This window comes from Syngnathus scovelli, chromosome 19, assembly GCF_024217435.2.
Source record: "Syngnathus scovelli strain Florida chromosome 19, RoL_Ssco_1.2, whole genome shotgun sequence".
Classification (NCBI taxonomy): domain Eukaryota; kingdom Metazoa; phylum Chordata; class Actinopteri; order Syngnathiformes; family Syngnathidae; genus Syngnathus; species Syngnathus scovelli.
The window spans coordinates 4,382,960-4,403,451 of NC_090865.1; the positions used below are offsets into that span (position 1 = coordinate 4,382,960).

General features: G+C 44.0%; 2 protein-coding genes across 5 annotated transcripts in view; both read left to right on the top strand.

Moving 5' to 3' along the window:
• The window catches only part of fhod3a (formin homology 2 domain containing 3a), a 31,550-nt gene that overhangs the window by 9,881 nt on the left and 1,177 nt on the right, over positions 1-20,492 (top strand). For 2 of the 4 annotated variants that reach the window (XM_049751355.2, XM_068648898.1), the window contains 25 exons: positions 4,814-4,881; positions 5,149-5,254; positions 5,330-5,424; positions 5,495-5,606; positions 5,688-5,782; positions 5,856-5,999; positions 6,069-6,304; positions 7,135-7,251; positions 7,359-7,778; positions 8,173-8,232; positions 8,330-8,464; positions 8,538-8,588; positions 9,141-9,352; positions 9,742-10,050; positions 10,129-10,829; positions 10,980-11,117; positions 17,994-18,152; positions 18,214-18,396; positions 18,834-18,953; positions 19,039-19,200; positions 19,273-19,463; positions 19,537-19,789; positions 19,895-19,918; positions 20,070-20,220; positions 20,286-20,450. In XM_049751355.2, coding sequence (XP_049607312.1) covers positions 4,814-4,881; positions 5,149-5,254; positions 5,330-5,424; positions 5,495-5,606; positions 5,688-5,782; positions 5,856-5,999; positions 6,069-6,304; positions 7,135-7,251; positions 7,359-7,778; positions 8,173-8,232; positions 8,330-8,464; positions 8,538-8,588; positions 9,141-9,352; positions 9,742-10,050; positions 10,129-10,829; positions 10,980-11,117; positions 17,994-18,152; positions 18,214-18,396; positions 18,834-18,953; positions 19,039-19,200; positions 19,273-19,463; positions 19,537-19,789; positions 19,895-19,918; positions 20,070-20,220; positions 20,286-20,450 — 4,407 coding nt within the window. The remainder of the gene's footprint in view (positions 1-4,813; positions 4,882-5,148; positions 5,255-5,329; positions 5,425-5,494; positions 5,607-5,687; positions 5,783-5,855; positions 6,000-6,068; positions 6,305-7,134; positions 7,252-7,358; positions 7,779-8,172; positions 8,233-8,329; positions 8,465-8,537; positions 8,589-9,140; positions 9,353-9,741; positions 10,051-10,128; positions 10,830-10,979; positions 11,118-17,993; positions 18,153-18,213; positions 18,397-18,833; positions 18,954-19,038; positions 19,201-19,272; positions 19,464-19,536; positions 19,790-19,894; positions 19,919-20,069; positions 20,221-20,285; positions 20,451-20,492) is intronic. The other 2 variants (XM_049751356.2, XM_049751358.2) reach the window with 2 other exon arrangements.
• Positions 1-20,492, top strand: part of LOC125987254 (coagulation factor XI) — a 38,974-nt gene that overhangs the window by 7,848 nt on the left and 10,634 nt on the right. The window lies entirely within an intron of this gene.

The window sequence follows — 20,492 nt, forward strand, 5'->3', positions numbered from 1 at the left end:
ATGTCTGGAATATTTGTCATTTCCCTTTGGGGCACCTATTAACACTGCCTAAAGACAAAATTTGCAGCTATACAAACATGTTACATAACCAAGAGACAGAATGTGAACAATTCTGTCCTACGTTCCTGCCCCTACTATAGATACTATTCCTACAATTTAATTGAACTTGTCACGGGAAGACAAATAGAAATTCCAAAAAAGCACATCACAGTATGTTGGAGGGCTGTAGTTTTCCTGGTATGAAGATTACCTAAGTGGTTGGTGACCATTCTTTCCTTATAAAAACACCCTAGCCCAGTTGATGACTGTCATTGCATGCCAAGGTTTAAAAATATATTTGTGAAAACAAAAATTCCTCTTGCACCACTGGAGCCAAGATTTAAAACAATGAAAGCCAAAGATACAAACTGGAGGTTTTAAATCAGGATCTACATTGTATGGAAGAAATACTGTATATCACGCCATGTGTGTGTATAACTGCAAAGTCTGCATTTTTGCTTATAGCCGCCGAGCGATTCTCCGCAAACCTCTGGCTCATCTGTTTTAATCATTTTCCAACCATTACATAATGCAATAAAACATTAGGATCACCGCAAGCTAAACATGCCCAGCACGCGCGGGAGAATGCTAGCTTGGGGTCCGATCCAGTCTGTTTTTTCGTTTTTTTAAGGGATGATGGGTTTAGGAGCTGATGTGTTCCAGGTAAAAAGAGAATCAGCTGGCTGCAGACCCAATGGAACAGGAAGTTGCATTTGGGTCCAATAAAAACATGCTAGCTGCTGTGTCATGTAGTTTTCATGCAAGCTCATGAAAGTTATATCATAAATTCAAATGCCCGGAGTTGTGCAATGCATTTATTTCTTGCACAATTTACTGACGTATAGCAGAATCAAATATTTGCCAGTCCTGAGCTGACATCAATCTCCATATTACAAAGGATTATATATTCTTCATCTAAAGATTTAATCTTAGTTTTCTTTGTTGTTTATCCGACATGCGACATCACTGCACATGCACGCCGAGGCCGGTCAATTAACAATGACTGAGCGTGAGAAGTGAGAAAGGGCGTGAGAGGGAATGACGAAGAATGGGTGGGGGTTGTTTTAGCCAAAACACTGAGTGCTTGTTTCACACGTGCGTAATAAACTCTGAACTTTCCCACAATCACAAGTTGCAATTAAAACGGAGCTAATCACTCGGCATAAACAACCTTTGAACCACTATTTTTTTTTTTTATTGCATGTATCCCACAAGGAAACATTGGAGGTCTTACTTTGCGCTCACACGAAATTCATAGGCCCTCGATCGTCATCCGCGCCATCGGTAGCTTCCAGCGCTCCTCCGAGTGGGCCAAGACCAACAGAGAGAAAATAGACAGTCGCAAAATAACAGAGTTGTCCTCAGCAGTTTTGTCGTCACGGCCTGCCAAATGTTCCTTTCTGCCTCGGTTTGACATGAGAATGTAATCGACCATTATCCAAACTCTATTAGCCTCTGAGAGATTGATGGGCTATTTTTTCCCCCTCTCTCTAAATGACACACTCATGAACATGCAGTACTAGCTGACACCAAAACTTTGATCCTTTTTGACAATAACATTGGAAGTGATTGTCATTTTTTTAATGAATATAGATGAGTTGACACAAGAAGTTGAACTGGCAGTAAAAGTGCAATTGCGAGTGGAATTTATTCCGAAAACATACATCCATTCAAATTATTTTGTCAAACAATTTCTCATTTGCAAAATCTCCTGTAATTATCTGTGGTGTACCACAGGGCTCATTTCGTGACCCACTAACATTCTCTATTCTAGATATTGTAAGAAAGTCGCACATTATGTTTTTATTTTATTCCGTAAAGACAAACTTTTTTTTCAGTAACATCAATACCTGGATGATAATGTAGAATATAAATGCGAAGTAATTTATGTTCATTTATCACGATTGTATTCTCTGGATATGATCATATTCTCCTTCCTTGATGGATACTGGAGCGTAACTTTCAATTTGGAAACATTAACTGTTGTGGAACTGTCACATTATGTTGGCGTCATACTTGATAGTGTGAACTTTAGAGGGCCTCAATTGACGACGTGACAGCAGCAACAACAAAATAAGTGACTCTCCATGTTACACCATGTGTGATACCCAGCTTGGCTATATTTAGCATGATATTCTGACACTTGTGAGATTAAATGAAACCCTCCAGCATGCCATCATGCTCTTCTCACGTCTTTATTTTAGAAGACCGAGTTTAAGAGCCAACTGACTGATCGGCCCACACAACTTTTTTTAGGGGTACTATTAAATCCTCTAGAAATACGAGTCAGCGGTTTTAACCGAGCTTAAACCGGGGTCTCCTTTCGAGTATGACCCACTGACAGTTGTGCCGCGGAATAAAGTTGTCCTTGGTTGACCTTGAGTTGGGCGATCTTCCTCAGACATTCATGTGGCTAAACAGAGATGATAGTGAACTTACCACCATGGCTAATGTCATTTCAGAACCAACAATTTTAATAAATTGATAAACGGCCTTAGTTGACTTGTGTGAGTTCTGTGAGTAGATGCAAAGTAAAATGTTGAGGGATTAGTCAAAGCTGAAGGGTCACAGTGCTAATCTCATTATGGTGGGAGAAGGAGGGATCTCAGCACGCCTGAGCGATTTAGTAGGAAGAATTCACTGTGGGGGAATCCCTCGGTCCCCAGGACACTCCCACTGATCCATGCAATTTTTATTCGCTGTTCCGAGTAGATGGAAATTGATTGTAGGTGTCAAATCCTCATTAATCCAATCTGGGATGAAATTCCATGCATCCAAATCTGGACTACCTGGTGAAAGGATATCGAGTTAGGTTGTTCGTTGTTTCTTCTGAAGACTTGGTAGTTTTCCCGATTAATTGCAGTTTTATCTTCATTGGTCGAATGGTTGGAGTAAAATGACACCATAAATTACATTATATATATAATCAAAAGGCAGAATTGTGTTTTAAACTTCCCCTAAAATGGATTCCTCACTTCTAATAGATTTTTTTTACTCTCCACGGTTGAGCAAAAAAAAATTAAATACTAAGCCGAGAATTTGACAAAAAAATGGGCTTACAAATGAATCGCAGGCTTTTACAATAAAACTTATTACGACAAAAACAGCTCATTGTGGTTTTTATTTTTTTTTTCTTTCCTTTATAAAATCTATTTTAAGGTGGTATATGGGATTAAATTATGTGCTGAGCCTGCCACAATGTGAGGTCAGGATGAAGAACTTTGTGTCCTTTCAAAAAAAAAAAAGAATTTTTTTAACTGAAAACGTGTCATCTAGTCTGCTGTGTGCATATCAACGCCTGCGTTCACAAACAGTGCTCGAATACAAGTACAAACCACAACGACACATCCCAGCCAGTGTTTCAGGTTTCCTTATGACAATAATAAAACGCGTGGCCGGGGGAAAATGAGAGCCTGGTCTGTGTAGGACACGTGGACAGCCAACTCTTCGCTTTGTTTTTTTTTTTTTTCTTCTTCTCTGTTGCTCATTTGTCTTCATCTATGTTAAGACCTGCCTAGTTTGTGAGTTATTGGAATTCCAGTCTCAGTGTAAAACAAACTGTCCTTGCATAATTAAGTATTTATCTCCAGGTATGTTGATAAACCTGTAAATTCAGTACGGCATGGACAAAAGTAATGGGACACTGTTTTTTTTTTCAGGAAACTGCTTTCATTTTTGTTCATAGGTAATTTGAGCAAAATAGTAACATGGATTTATTTTTATATTCAAGTGCAGGCCACAATGAATTGGGCCAAGTTTGAATCTTATCACAACTGCTGACAAGGCTTTGATAGACAGCAGATGTTTCAGTAAAGGTTACCCTGACAGCTTTCACTCACAGCTCGGTGAGGTTGTCACTTTGTGCGGTTCCAAGAATGATCCTGTGGCCCAGACATACTGTTCTTGGCTTTGACTTAAAAGGAAACAAAAAAAAAAAATGGTGTCAACGAACCCATAAAAGTAGTGCAGGCCACCTTTTATTGTCCTCATAAGGAACAGTAGATAGCAAAATATAATAAAAAGATGAAACTTTCTGGATGCAACTAAATGTATGGACGGACATTTTATGGATGTTGCTTCGTCGGGGAGACAGACAGTAACTCATGGTGTGGAATGATAATGATTGTGACCCTGGTCTTGGGTTAGCCTCATTTGGTTCAGTGATTGTTACCACTAAGCTCCAGACAGACAAGACAGCGCCACAGCTTTACTTTTAGAAAATCCGTTTCTCCTTGAGATGGTCCAAAGGTTTTCATATCAGCAAGTAAACTCAGGTTTTACACAACATGATTAATAAGGTCGTAAATATGTTTTTTTTTTGGAAGATTGACAAGGTTAAGTATGATTGCAGCGTTATCAGCACTTTCAGCATTTAGTCCCGAGTACTTTCCATGTCATGACCTGAATACCTCACGACTAAAACCCAGCCAGAGTCTCATTAACATTCCATTACAACTCTAATCACTCGTGCAACGTGTAGATGTGCGCATATGTTTGTGTGTGCGTGTGTGTCCGTGCGTGACAAACGGGGGCGAGAGGCCGTACACGTGCCGTGCGGCCAGTGAGGACACGGTAAAAGTGTGCGGTGGCGCTGGCCACCAATGTGTGCGATGAAATCCATCTATTTATTGTCCAAACCTTTCCACATCTGAGATTCATTGTGAAGTTTTTTTTTTTTTTTTTATAAAATGTGCAAAGCTGTGGAATAAACAAGACCTGCCAGAAAGGAAGCGGATAGTCGTAATGAAATCATAACACCTATTTCTCTCTGCAGAAAAACTGTATAACTCCAATGGACGTGACTTGAGAAGGGCGCTGTTTTCGCTGAAGCAAATCTTTCAGGTAATATAGAGCAAAATGCATAAAAATTAAAATGTTTTTTGGAATGCAGCTGTGGTGCCGGCTGCATTCTTTCGATTTTGTTATATAATTAACCCGTTGATCTAGTTTGGGTCATACGGTTAAGAACATAACTTGAAGTTGATAGTTTGGTTTGAAACAGAACTTTACTGCCTCCTGCTGGGAGGGAGCAAAGCAAAATAAGATTATTTTGTGCATGTGCATGTATAATGTACTAATTTACTTCTTTTTTTTTTTTTTTTACACCAGGATGACAAAGACCTCGTCCATGAGTTTGTGATGGCTGAAGGTCTGACGTGTCTCATCAAAGTGGGCGCCGAAGCGGACCAGAACTACCAGAACTATATATTAAGAGGTATAAAACAATTCAGGCAAAAAGTACACAATTTTCAAGTTAATATGAGGCTTTTTTTTTTTTTTTTTTTTACAGCTCTGGGACAGATCATGCTTTACGTTGACGGGATGAACGGGGTCATCAGCCACACTGAGACAATCGAGTGGCTTTATACACTTGTGGGGTCAAAGGTAAAACCATAAAGACATTTTTATAGCATTTTTTTTTTTCAGCACAACTAATTGTAATTCTCTATTCTAGTTCCGCCTGGTGGTTAAAACAGCTATGAAACTCTTGCTGGTCTTCGTGGAGTACTCTGAGTCCAACGCCTCGCTTCTCATAGAAGCCATTGCCACAGTGGATTCCAAAAGAGGTGGATTGTAACTCATCATTTGCATTTCTGTTGATATACAAAGTTATTCGCCCGTTTAATATTTGAAACCGGTGTGTCCAGGTTGCAAAGCGTGGTCCAATGCTATTGAGATCTTGCAGGAGAAAGACGGCGTGGACACAGAGCTCCTGATCTACGCCATGACCCTCATCAACAAGGTAAGGGGAGATATAAGGAAAAAAATATTTACCAACAAAAGTATTCGTATCAGCTCTGAGTTTGTTTCGGCAGACGCTGGCAGCATTACCGGACCAGGACTCTTTTTACGACATGGTGGACGGTCTGGAGGAGCAAGGAATGGAGACGGTAACCCAGAGACACCTGAATCGGAAAGGAACCGATCTGGATTTGGTTGAGCAGCTCAACATCTACGAGGTTTGTATTTTAGAAGCAGAAAAGTAGCCGTGATAATTGGAACTCATAAGTGTTTTATTTATCAACCAGTCCACCCTCCGGCATGAGGACGGCGACGACGACAGCCAGCCCCCGCCGACGGGTCGACGGGATCGTCGACGAGCGAGCATCGGGGGCGGGGATAAGCGGTGCGGGTTGGAGAGGAGGCGGAGCCGCAGGGCTTCTCTGGTGCGATCCGGCCAGGCGTCCCCCTGCAGCCCCGCGTCCCCACAAAGGGCAGGCTTCCATCCGTTTAACGGGCAAAGACCTGAGGAAATTAGCGAGAGGTGAGTGAGTCAACAAGCCAGTCATCACTTCTTGCAGGACTTATCTTGAATTAGTTGAAACAAAAAGCTTGACTCTTTTGTATCGACACTTTCCGCTCCAGAGCACTTTCAGGTTGCCTTCCATCCATGTAAGTTGAAAAATATCACCTTCTGACCTCCACTGTGGTCCTCTACTACTACTACCAAGATGCACTTTACCACCATGCTATAGAGGCTCGATGTTTGCCAAGTCAGCACTTTATCACAATATAAAAAATGTTGCCATGTCACACTATTAAACAAGCACAGGCCCCTCCCTCACTCGCACAAAGGTTCGCATCATATTTTGCCAAAGTCATTTTAATATTGGACAGGTTCATCACAATTGTGGAAAGGTTTTTTTTTTTCAGTAGTTCAACTAACACTCTTCTTGTATTTTAATTTTATTTTATATTATTTTATTTTGTGAATCGTGAAATTAACATTGATGCTATTCTATTAGATATATTTTATTTATTTTATTTTATTTTGCGAATCATAAAAATTAACATTGATGCTATTCTACACCCCTCCCAAAAATACTGTGCTCAGCATTTTTGGGTTCCCTGAGATTTTCCAACAATCCTCCAACGTCATCCCCTCCACTGCTCATAACCACTCGAGAGCATCGCTGCATGATATGGAAAGCGATCATGTGATCCTCTGAATAATACTCGATTCATTCCTCAATTCCCATTCTTGAATCGTGATGTCTTGTATTTCTTTCTAACCTTGCATCCATTTTCCTGCCATCCAGCCATGCATGTAACCAAGCCTCCTTTCTGATCACCCCTTCCCGATTCCTTCCGTAGAGATGAGGAATATGAGGATGCAGTGATAAAGGAGTATGAAGAGGATCCGCCCGCCTTGACCGAATCCGATTCCGACGAAAACGATAACGCTTTTTTGACTAGTCAGAATAGTTCCAGGTACAATGGGGTCAAAGCGTCTTATCTCAGGAGCTCTTCGAAAACCATGACAACACTGTTTTGGGTTCCTATTGTTTATTCTTCTTATTCCAATCCTCTCTCCTTAGCTCGGTTCGCCATTTTCCATCCATCATTCAACGGACAATCCAATCCATCACCATCACATCCAAACCTATACACGAGCGAGATCCCGGGATTTGGAAGGAATCATCTCCCGTGTCCCCTCCTCCCATGCCCTCCCCCCTAAGCACCCCCTTGACTCCCCTATCCCCTCCTCCTATGCCCTCCCCCCTCAGCGCCCCCTCTCTTCTGGCCGCCCTGTTGGCCAGGAAGAAGGTCACCAGCACGGTGCCGGCCAGCAACGAGGTCAGCCCGCCATTGCGCGGCGGTTCGTATCCCTCCCCCGAGCACCTCCCATACAAGCCCCACTCGCCCTTTCACCTCTTCTCCTACGACATGGAGGAAGAGACGTCACCTCAATCTCCAATCCAAGCCGAAGTGCAGACAGATAATGCGACACCTCCAAGGTCAGAGGGAAACCCAGACTTCCTTCCCATCTTTTCTCCTTCACAATCAAGTCTTTGAATGCTCACTGGTCTTCAAATCACTTTTTATTCATATTAATCCTCGCCCTGAAAGGCTTCACTTGGGTTCCCCATCACACCCCTCCCCGTTCCTTTTTCCACTCTTCTCCTGTGGACCTCTATGGGATCTTCTCGTCACTTCTTAACATTTTTCATTTGCATACAGTGGTAGCTCTTTACACTTTACCGGTCTTGCTTTGATGCACTTCCTCCCCTTTGGCACTTGGATCTGCTCTTCAAGTTGTTTGATTCACAATTTGTTTCTCGCCTCGGGTCAGTCGACATATTGTTTTAGCTTGAGTGGCTGTCTCACCGCTGTTTTTTTTCTTCTCCAAAGGAACGGGGGTCCCGGGTCCTACTCCACTCACAGCGGCTCCTCGACGCCCACTAGTCCCAGGTGAGCTCACCTGGCCCATTGGACTAACTCATGTGATGTCATAGTCGATTACAGTGGGATATAAAAATGATTATAATTCTCATTTGTGCTCCCTCAGGCCTCCCCTGGGTGGTCTCCTATCTTCCTCGTACCGACAACACCAGGAGTCGTTGGCGGCCGAACGAGAGCGGCGCCGCATGGAGAGAGAGGAGAGGCTGCAAAGGATCGAACGAGAGGAGAGGAACAAACACAGGTAAGGCCTGGGTCAGCGGATGACACTGTGGAAAAAAATAATAAAAAATCTAATCATAATCTGTGTGCCACAGCCGAGACTACTTGGATAAAATGGAGGAGGCCCGGTTGGCGCGGGAAGAAAGGTAAATAAGAATTTCCAATTCTTTTAAATCACCTCCCAAATAGACTAATTTTCTGCAGCACTTTGGGTTCTCATGAGAATTAGCCTCGGCTAACATGCGGAACTAAGATGTCCCTAACACATTTGCATACTGATGCAAATGTTTTGCTATTCTGCCACACAGAGCCTCATTGACATGCAATGAAACAATGCGTCTGTGTGGGTGTGGCTTTTTCCCTCATGGAAATATTTTGCATACAGTCCTTCAGTTTACCAAAATAGGTGACTTTATTATATACATCTAATTAAAATCTTCTTTCGGGGGATTGGCCACACTCCGCACCGAGCTAATACTCACACAAAGCAGTATCCAGGACCTTGAAGTGGTCTGATGCTAATGAAGTCGGAACACAAGTGCCACATATTCATGGGAAAAAGAGGAGGGGTTAGTGGAAGGAGCATATTGAGGGAGAGGGTCCACTCTGTGCTCTCAGTTTCCAGCTGGCAGGTTGGACGTGAACATCTTTAGATTTCGGATCATTCAGCAACCAAACAAGAAACTGATTCCTCTCAGGTATAAGAACGTGGAGCGCTTGGCGGCCGAGGAGTACGAGAAGGAACGCGTCCCCCGCGGACCGAGGACCCGCCTGGAACTTGACCTGACCTTCGAACCTTCCGAGACGTGGCCGTCGTCCACGCGGAGCATCACGCCGTCCTCGCAGGAGGACGCTGGGGCCGACGACGAAGCCGAACAACCCGTTAGCACTTACGTATCCTCTCAAGCTGGTAAGAATTACTAGTAGGAAGTTTATATGAAATTGGGAAAGTAGGTAAAAGGTCAAAAAAGTGTCTTATTTTTGGGTGTGTACAGTTTCTGGCAATTAGGTCTGACGGCGCCGTGTTTTTCTAACCTCGGCCAGCATCACTACGCCGACTGTAGCCCGAGTTGTGTTTGGATGCAAACAGGAACTGGGTCCTTCATTTCCTCTTCAGTTGTGGCCACAACCCGGCTTTGTGCGCCCGGGATGTGGTTTGGCGTTAGCCAAGTACTGTTTGTTTTCCTTGCGAGCGTGCGTGTTGAGCCGTGCGCCCTTGTACAAATAGAAGTCCCCTTGAACGCTGCAAAAAAAAAAAAAGTGCTACACCACGTTTGATGTAAAATATGTGTTTCTCAGTGACAGATGAAGCCGACGACTCGAGGGCCAGCGTAGAACCCGAGGAGAACAAAACCGAGGAAGAACAAGAGGAGCAAGAAGAAGAGAAGGAGGTGCAAGAAGAAGCGGAGGTCGAAAGCGAGGAGGAAGGCGAGCAGGAGGAGACTCAAGAGACGAAGGTGCAGGAGGAGGCCGAGGAGGACAGCGGCATCTTGAGCGACAAGGAGAGGCAAAACGAGGAGGTGAACGAGAAGGACAACTGCTCGGCCTCCAGCATCTCCTCGGCTAGCAGTACCCTGGAGAGAGAAGAGCGAGGGAACAGCGAGAATGGTCAGTGTGGATTTATTTTTTTAGTTCAAATTAAATCTTCGATGAGTCAGAGACGTAATAAATGCATTTCCTTTTCAGACCTCAAAGAAGAAGTAAACAAACAAAGTAGCAAACTCAACAGTAAGCTCTTCATGCTGGACATGTTGTACTCGCAAAACAAGAAGCCCTGCGAGGAAGAGGAGGATGCCGAGAGGGAGAAAGAAGAAGGAGAGGGGGAGGACAAAGAGGAGACGCACAAGGACGTTGACGGACAACCGAGCGATGAACAGTTAGACAATGAGCACGATGAGAAAACCGATCAGCGGGGGAGCATACGGCAATTCGCCGAGCGTTTCGGAGATTTGATCAAGGACATGAACCACCCGCACTTGGACGGCCAAGTCGAAGATCTAATGCCGCTTCTTCCTCCCAAAAAGGAGTCAGACACCATCTGGGACCAACTCTTAGCGAGCCCTCGAGAGCTGCGGATCGGCGACATCAACTTCACCGACCTGACGGAGGACGACGACATCGACATCCTGGACGCTAATTTGATGAGCAGCTGCGGCGACTTACCGCCGCCCCCTCCCCCTCCTCCGCCTCCGCCTCATATGCTCTCCTTCGCGTCCTTCCCTCCACCCCCGCCTGTCCTCAGCAGTTGCCCGCCACCTCCTCCCTTGTCGAACATGATGCTGCCTCCTCCACCTCCCCCGTCGTTCAGCTCCCCAATGCCCGGGCCTCCTCCCGAGCCTCCTCTCTTCAACAAGAAGAAGAAGACAATCAGATTATTCTGGAATGAGGTAAGACATGTATCCAACTTTTTTTGCTGTATTAAAATAAATTGTAATTGCATATCCCCTCCAGTAGATGGCAGTGGAATTTCAAGCAAATTAATCCACTTGGGGGAACGTGACAGAAAATAAAATGGTGGATCTTAACTGTGTGTTCAGGTGCGTCCAGAAGTGCCATCCAGGGACTACAAGAGGAATGGAGACTCCGTTTGGACCAAACTGGAGTCAGTGAAATTAGACACAGTCAAACTGGAACATCTGTTTGAGTCCAAGTCAAAAGAAATGCCTGTGACCAAGGTAAGTCTCGAAAGCCTTTCAGTGGTTCTCCAATATATTGAAGGTTAAGCCAGGTCATGTGTGTTCTGATCCACATCAAACAACTCCGTTTTTGAGGGTCCAGTAAAACACGGAGAGCTGAAATACGGCCTTTACCGAATTTCCAAGGACTTAACAGTTGAGATCTACGTTGTTAGAGATTTGCTCACTCCAACTTATTTTGCAAGAACCAAACAGGAGACAAGCAAGTTCTTTTAGACACCTGCAGGTGGAGAGTCCATTCGTCGCTGTCTGAACAGCGATTATCGAATGAAGTCTCAACTCTCCTTCCTGCAAGGGCATATTTATTAGGAGGAACAGAGTGGGGGTGAGAGTGGGGGTCAGAGTAGACAAATGGCCGAAGCCCCTGGCTGATCAAAGCACAGCAGGGGGTCCTTCACGATGTTGTGTGAACTAAACAACTTTGATTGCTTCCTCTGCAGCTAGTCACTTTGTTCTACTACTTTTGTTAAGACAGGACAGGCGAGTTTAAGTATTACAGGTTACATTCCAACATAATCATAGGATCAAGATAACCTGGAAAACCCTAACATCTCCCTCCTGTTTTATCATATGATTATGTCACCCCAAACAACAAAGACAAGTAAGAAAAAAACACATATATATGTATAATGAAGAAAGAAGAATAGGAAAAATAAAAACAACAAACAATGATAGCAACACTTTCCAGTGAAGATGAGGCATTACCTTAATACCCCAGATCAAACTTATTGTGTAAGCGAAAAACCTGCTGGCCAGATGTTATTAGCAGGAAAATTCTTACACGGTCCCTTTGCCTAAGACGACCAGAATGCTATCAATAAAAAACAAAAACACAGAAACAGTACATCATTGTATCCATCACTTGTGAAGCATTTTCGATGGTCAAATCATCAAGTTTCTGTAAAACATGCTCAACAGAACAGCATCTACGCAATCCACGTCTCATTATCATTATCACAACTGTCACGTCTAAGAAGTTGTATATGTGCCCGTGTTTTCGTCAGCTGATGATGTTCTAGTCTGTAGGTGAGGTCTGTCACACACACCGGCGCACACACTCGTGTCCAGTTGGCAGGCAGCATCGGACAACTCTTGTGACCACAAAACCATGATCCGTACTGAACAGGCACGTGCACTCATAGGATGCAGGTGGGGCAGTGCCTCTGAACTTCTGAATGAAGTAGGTCCCGTCCGATGGTGCAGCCATGTTGGTAGTAGAGCCCTTACACCTTGAAAACGGCTCTCTCATCCTGGCACACAGCGGTGATGTCCAAAGCTCCCATCCAGTTTCCTCCTGGAGAGCAGTCGTCGTTAATGCATTTGTGGGTCCTGCAACCTTGGGTGCAACATGTGTAGTCAGCAAGACTTGGAATGGTCCCTCCCGTCGTGGCTGGCCCAGTTCCTTCCTTTGATGACCTCGATGTAGACCCAGTCTACTGGATTTATGGGGTTGTCGACCTGTGAGGAGGAAAGATCAAGCGGCAGTAAATTTGTCTTTGACACAGTTTGAGCGTCCTGATCATATAATCTGCCAAGGACTGCTCTTCATCTGTTGTTTGCAACTCTCGTAGTCAATTGTAGTGCCCATTTAACTGGCAAATAGGAATGTTTGCGGGAAGAGTTTGAACACTTCCTAATGATTCCCTTTAACCAAAAACTATTTATGACAGGGGCGTTCCCATTTATTGCCTCCTGGTTTAAAAGAGATTGTCTTATCCATGCCTTCTTTGTCCTCACACGCTCGCACCCACACAGGGTGTGAACACACACACACACACACGCACACGCACCCACGCAGACAAAGAGATTCTAATCCATCTCTCATGCAGCTTCTCTTGATAGAATCTCCTATTGGTAACTGTATAGCAGACGTTTTAGCATATAATCCCATACTCTGCTCTCTCACTTCTACTTTTTCATGTCGGTGCAGTCGTAGGTGGCCCCTATTGCAGTCATTGTCTTGTTAACTGTCGCCTTGTGACTCCTATGCATGACTGTGTGAATGTCAAAAATTGAACGTACCTAACTTTCTGACCATCCAACCTCCACTGTGGTATAAAAAACCTTACTATTGTATTGAGTAGGTACATTGAGCAACCTAGCTTCCTCCTGACTGCCAAATGTCCTGTTCTAAAATTTATATAACTCGACCTCTACGTCTTAAGCTTGATGAGCCAAAATATCAGATCTTGCTCTTGTTTCCTACCGTTTTAGTCTATTTGTTTTATCCAAATCCGTTCAATCTCTGATTATAATCTGTAGCCCTACGTATTTTTCAAATTTTTATTTATTTATTTATCAAATCTCCTCAGTTCTGTCAAACTCAGTGCACAATGAACCTCCCTTCCACTTTGAACCAAGCTTCACCAAATTTGGGAACGCCGTAGCAAGGAGTGCGATTTGGTTGTCAGACACTCCAAGTCCATATCTTTTTGCCGCACTTCACCCTATCAAGTTGGTGTTCTTTTGTTGTTGCTTCAGAGTGACCCCATCCATCACTCTTGAATGAGTCCATTGTTCAAATGAGTCAATTTTCATCATTGTGAGTTCCTCCGCTTTCCACTGTCTTTTCTCGTCCCCGAGGATGTTGTATTTCCTCTGGAGTGTACTTGTCCTCCTCCAAGCACAACAGCAGTCTTTTCTTGTCCTTCGCCAAAGGTCAAAGGTGCTTCAGAGCCAGGCACCATTTTGTGGTTGTTCACGGCTGCAGGCGAAGACTCGGATTGGGTTTCAGGGGCCCTGACACTGAGAATGACAGGCTGGTTTGAACACTTGTAAGACTATCTCCAAATGTAGCTGCTTCCATCAATTTGCTGGTAATGTTTGTTTACCAAACTTCAAATTCTTCTAATAACAGAGGTCTCGTTTTTATATCGTAAATCCTGCAACTCATCCTATTTTTTTTTTTTTGAGCTACATTTTATCTATCTATAGTTCCAATTTAATCGGACAGTATGTTGTCTTCAGTATCATTATTGAAAATCAACTCATCGAGGTCTGGTTTCCACATCAAGCCCTGATCTGTATGTCTTGACCTATCACATGTTATTGTCATGCTTGCTCAAAAATGTGACTTAGAGTATGGTGCTGTGAATTCTCAATCTCCCCAATGAAATTGGATCCCACCTCGTAGTTCTTATCTTTCTCATGTTCCTGTTAGCCTGCAATTGTCCAAATCAAAAATGTTTTCTTTTAACTGTCTTTCTTTTGAACCTCTAAATCTCTCGTGTTGCTAAACTATCTACACCAGAACAAAAAATTTACCACAATATAACACCAAATGTATTCGAAAATTCATTGTCATAAAGTGTTGTATTATTACTATCTTCCACTATCTGTCCTACTCACTCCCCCCCTTTTGAGGCTTGGCAACGCCCATGCCTCACACCTTGACAAACTTTTTGGGAGAATGCGTTCTTTACTACATACGATTCCATCATTATTTAATTTGACTTACTTTCCAAAACGCTTCTCAATTTCTCAGTTCACACATCTTCTACATGTGTTACTGGTTCTCCATTTTTTTTCTAGTTAATTATCAATCCAAAAGCTACGCGTTTCTTCCTAACATTCAACCTGCTCAAAATCATTCTTTCATCAAAGTCGCTCTACTAATTTTCCATAGTAGTTGCCAACAACTTCAACCATTCAACCTGTAATTTCTTTTCATTCAGGCTATCATTCATCAATGTTCATTTGCATCTCACACGCAGTCTCCAAAAAGGAGTCTTTCTATCACATTGGTCCCAATTCATCCAAGCTCACCACACAACATTCATATATCATTTTCAACTTAGGTTTCCTGGTAGAACAATCCACCAATTCAAAAAAAAATTAACTACAACAAACAATTGGCAAATTAATCTGAATTTTTTTCTTTGTTTTTAAATTTGAAGAACTCAATCTCTCAGATTTAGCTTGCATTTAGAATTTTGTATAATCTTATAACACAACCAATCATTTATTCCTATTAAATGTAGCATTGCAAAATCTTAAATTCACAATTTAGCTTCTTCCAATTCCTGAAAGCATGTTCTGTCATTTTTTTTCTTCGAATTTCTCATGTGGGCTTGACACTAACATGCACTAGTGTGGATTAGTTTCTGCTTGCAAACAGATTTCTTTTTCCTCTCATTTTTATCTTTCAAAATCATTTCTGTTCTGCGGTGCAAATTGGATAGACCACAGTCTAGCAAATTTTTTTTTTTTATACTAAAACTTTAGCCAATGTTCATCATTTTAACATATACGCACACACATGCACAGCTCTCGCATGCAAAAGGTAGTTCCCAGCAACAATGATTCGTCACAGGCTGGCCATTTCCTGTGGTCGATCATGAGCTGGTCCCTCCCATGCACACGAGGACAGCACATTCTAATTTTATTTATTTATCTTCTAGAAGCAAGTTGCATTTCTTTACCACTTGATTTGCATATTTTAACTTCAGTGTAACACAATTTGAGCTCTAGTCATTTGTAATTTGGGCATACAAACAGCATTGTCATACTTCTTGGATGGACAGGACTTCTAATAATCTAAAAAAAATTCTAATAATCTGACAATGACATGTTTTGCTGTCATATGGGCATCTATTCTTTCTTTCTCTGTATGAGCATAAGCGGTCAAAGAGGAGGAAGCTTGTCATGCTAAAAATTTGGCTTTTCTTCTGCTCCTTCCTCCACCCTTTGATTGATATTGTTTTGCAAAACGACACTCTCGTGTGAAGTGTCCTCGTCTCCCACAGTTCCAACAGTTGTCAGAATCTCGTGGGGGTTTTGAATTATATGGCGGCCTGCGACCTTGTTGGCCTCTACCTCTCCCTCTAACCTGCTGGGACCCTTGGAAGAAGACTGTTGTATCTTCATCTAGTTCATCATCATCATTATCTAGATGAAATACATCAGAACTTTTGCCTTTTTTGATCACTTTTCCAGCATGTCTGGCCCATTGCATAGTTGTTGTCACACTTGCAACATCCACTTCCACCAAATGTTTCCTCACCCAGTTGCCTATTTCAGGGCGGAAATTAGTGAGGAGCGCATTTTTAAGCTGTTGTTGATAAGCACTCTCAGCTGTATCATTGAATGGGATGCCACTATGCACCCTGAATTCTTTTTCAAATCTCAATTGAATGGCGGCCTCATCACTTTTCAACTTTCTATCTTTTGTCTTTTGGATTTGTTCTCTTCTTTCTTGTGAAGCCTTCAACCACATTTTAGCACAATCCAATTCACTCTCTTTTTTTTTCTTTTTCAGTCCATTTTTCTTTTTATCCACACTCTCTTCCAAAACATCAACAACTATCTTCCACACTTCAACTCTCAACTTCCCTTCTACTCCATACTTTTTCTTCCACTTCGGCATATATTGCATACAATTAAGAAATCTACTCGCCATGTACTTCTTTTTTTTTTTTTTTTTTTTTTTTTTTTTTCTTTGAGGATCCTCAATGCAGGTTTAAATTGACCTTTCAACAAATCACTAGCCTGTATTATTGCCGTGGATCAATGCTAGAACTGCTTCTTAGTCAACTTATCCTACCAGTCACACACTCAATCATACTAACTCCAGCGCTTTTTTAGGCCTCATGGCTCGGACAAACCAAAGCCGTATCTCATAGCTCGGATAAACCAAAGCCGAATCTCATAGCTCGGACAAACCAAAGCCGAATCTCATAGCTCGGACAAACCAAAGCCGAATCTCATAGCTCGGACAAACCAAAGCCGAATCTCATAGCTCGGACAAACCAAAGCCGAATCTCATAGCCCGGACAAACCAAAGCCGTATCTCATAGCTCGGACAAACCAAAGCCGTATCTCATAGCTCGGACAAACCAAAGCCGTATCTCATAGCTCGGATAAACCAAAGCCGAATCTCATAGCCCGGACAAACCAAAGCCGTATCTTTAGCGCTTTAACTTACTTGTCCCCTGGTTCGTTGCACCGCCGGATCCCGTCAATCCACCTCTGTCAGACGAAGGCAGACCTAAGATGCTGGCCCAGCGAAGAATTCTCTTCCCAGGACTTTCTTTTCCAGGTCCTCCAAATGGACGCTGGCTTGTCGACAATGCAGCACGTCCTCCTTCGCCGGTCAGATGGTGGGTATGAGGATCCCGGGTTTCGGCACCAAAATGTTAGAGATTTGCTCACTCCAACTTATTTTGCAAGAACCAAACAGGAGACAAGCAAGTTCTTTTAGACACCTGCAGGTGGAGAGTCCATTCGTCGCTGTCTGAACAGCGATTATCGAATGAAGTCTCAACTCTCCTTCCTGCAAGGGCATATTTATTAGGAGGAACAGAGTGGGGGTGAGAGTGGGGGTCAGAGTAGACAAATGGCCGAAGCCCCTGGCTGATCAAAGCACAGCAGGGGGTCCTTCACGATGTTGTGTGAACTAAACAACTTTGATTGCTTCCTCTGCAGCTAGTCACTTTGTTCTACTACTTTTGTTAAGACAGGACAGGCGAGTTTAAGTATTACAGGTTACATTCCAACATAATCATAGGATCAAGATAACCTGGAAAACCCTAACATACGTAAACTCTTAACAAAATAACGCCGGTCTGTAGCTACGATAGTCTCGGTCCTGTGGTGATCCTCCATGTTCAGGACCACCATGTCTTCAAAGATGTACATGTGGCTCTTGGAAACAAATCCTGACACACTCGTTGGGTTCCGCACCTAATGAAGTGTCCTTGGAGCAAACCGAAAGTCCCTCACAGCTGCAGATAATATAACCAGCGTGATGATGCTGTAAATCTTTAAAAGCCCGTAAAGTGGACCACACGGTTCGAGAAAAACAAGGCTCGGTGAGAAACCCGGCAGTGACCCTCTCGGTGCGTTTGCGTGTTTTAGAAAACTGCAGCGGACGGTAAGCGCCAGGAGATTATCGTGCTGGATTCCAAAAGGAGCAACGCCATCAACATCGGGCTAACCGTTCTGCCTCCGCCTCGCACCATCAAGACGGCCATCCTCAACTTTGATGAATACGCGCTCAACAAGGAAGGCATCGAGGTACGAACACAAAGATTTTCATAAAAAGGAGCTCGGTATTAAATATTGTCTCATCCGACAGAAAATCCTCACGATGATCCCGACGGAGGAGGAGAAGCAGAAGATCCAGGAGGCTCAATTGGCTAACCCCGACACTCCTTTGGGTTCGGCCGAGCAGTTCCTCCTCACTTTGTCGTCCATCAGCGAGCTCTCCGCCCGACTTCAGCTGTGGGCCTTCAAGATGGACTACGAGGCAACTGAAAAGGTGAGAATACGTTGACACAAATATATGGATTGAAAGGGTTGTGATTACCTATAGATGCCACAAGAGGGCGCTATTTCTATTAGATAAGCCTCAATGAAGCTCCATCTCAATACTTTTGCCCATTTATCATCTCAATGTGCTTCACATCTGTGTAGACATCCGCAAAACATCAACGCAGTTACCTCACCGAGTTTATTAGCGGTCTTCCTCCGGCGCATCGCATTTGACTCATACGGAGTTTAAAGTCCAAATAAACCCACGTTCCGTGTTGTCTTGTAAAATTTAGCACTTCTCACAAGATGGAGTCCACGTTTATATTTCCTTTGAGGCTCATATTTCGAACCGGCCGACAATTCACTGGATGTGATTTTCTGGGGGCGGGGCCAATGCATTAAAGGTTGTTAGCAATAAATGATTTTTTTTTTTTTTATCTTCAGGAAGTAGCTGAGCCACTGCAGGATCTCAAGGAGGGGATGGAACAGCTTGAGAAGAACAAGACTCTCCGCTACATTCTCTCCACGTTGCTCGCGATCGGAAACTTCCTCAATGGAACCAACGTGAGTCGGGTTTATTTCTAGACTGAAGGACTGAAGCCATGTGCAGATTAATTTACATTACTACAAATAAACGTTGTGCGTCCAGGCCAAAGGTTTCGAGCTGAAATACTTGCAGAAGGTCCCCGAAGTAAAGGACACGGTCCACAAACAGTCTCTGCTCCATCATGCCTGCTCGGTGGTGGTGGAGAACTTTCCTCAAAGCACGGACCTCTACTCGGAAATTGGAGCCATCACACGTTCCGCCAAGGTCGGCCTTCATACAAAGATGGTAAGCTTCTCCACCAAAGTCGAACTATAAGTCTCCTTTTTTGGATGCCAGGTGGATTTCGACCTGCTGCAGGAGAACCTGGGTCAGATGGAACGCCGCTGCAAAGCATCGTGGGACCACCTGAAGGTGATCGCCAAGCATGAGATGAAACCGCAGCTCAAGCAGAAGATGTCGGATTTCCTCAAAGACTGCGCCGAGCGAATCATCATCCTCAAGATCGTCCACCGCAGGATCATCAATAGGTGGCGCTCCTCAGAATTCTACATCTGTTGATAGCGGGAAAAACACCAAATGATTGACGTCTCTTCTTGTCAGGTTCCATTCCTTCCTTTTATTTCTGGGCCACCCGGCGCACAGCGCGAGAGACGTCAGCGTGCACAGGTTCAGTAAGATCCTCAGCGAGTTCGCTCTGGAGTACCGGACCACCCGAGACCGCGTGCTGCAGCAGAAACAGAAACGAGCCGACCACCGCGAACGGAACAAAACGCGAGGGAAGATGATCGTGGACGTGGAGATGGACGCGACAGTGAGTTGTGAAGCCACCGTGGCCCCTTCGCCACAAGCTCAGGTTCTTTTTCCTGCTCTTCTTCTTCTAAGCGGAGTGCCGCTCCTTGAAATTCCTCCCTTGATTCTCTTCGTGTTCTTTGACTTTCCATCTTTTTTTCCCGTGTAGTCCGATGACGAAGAGGAGAGCGAGGTACCTAAACGTGTGCCCGTCTCCTGCATGTGTGTTTGCGTGTGTGCATGACATCACCACTTTCTATAATATCTGGAAACTCCCAAAAAAAAAAAAAAGACATTTTATCTGTCCTGGTCTGGTAAAGCTAACTTTTGTCCTTTGTCTTTAGAGGCCACAAGGTCTGGGCCACGCAGAAGACGCGGCGGAACACGAGCACATGAAAGCCGTGCTGAGAACGAGCCTAAGTTGCGGCGGCGACAAGGACGGCAGCGCTGTACCGGGCCTGCGGACGCGCACTCGATCACGACCGGGACGAGGAGGTAAGGGCGACTGAGATAGGACGAATAAAATTTTGAAATTTGAATTTACGAACGTGTGTCTCTAGGTGGCAGCATGCGAACACGGACTCCAGCCGTGGAAGACACTCAGGTGTGCGGAGACGACGCGGCGGATGAAATCATGGAGCGCATCGTGAGGTCCGCCACTCAGGCTCCAGGAAGTAGACCGCAACCGCGCGAGAGGAGGAGGTCAAGGGCCAACCGGAAATCATGTAAGATCTACAACAAAATTATACGCTAGCAGTCCGACACAA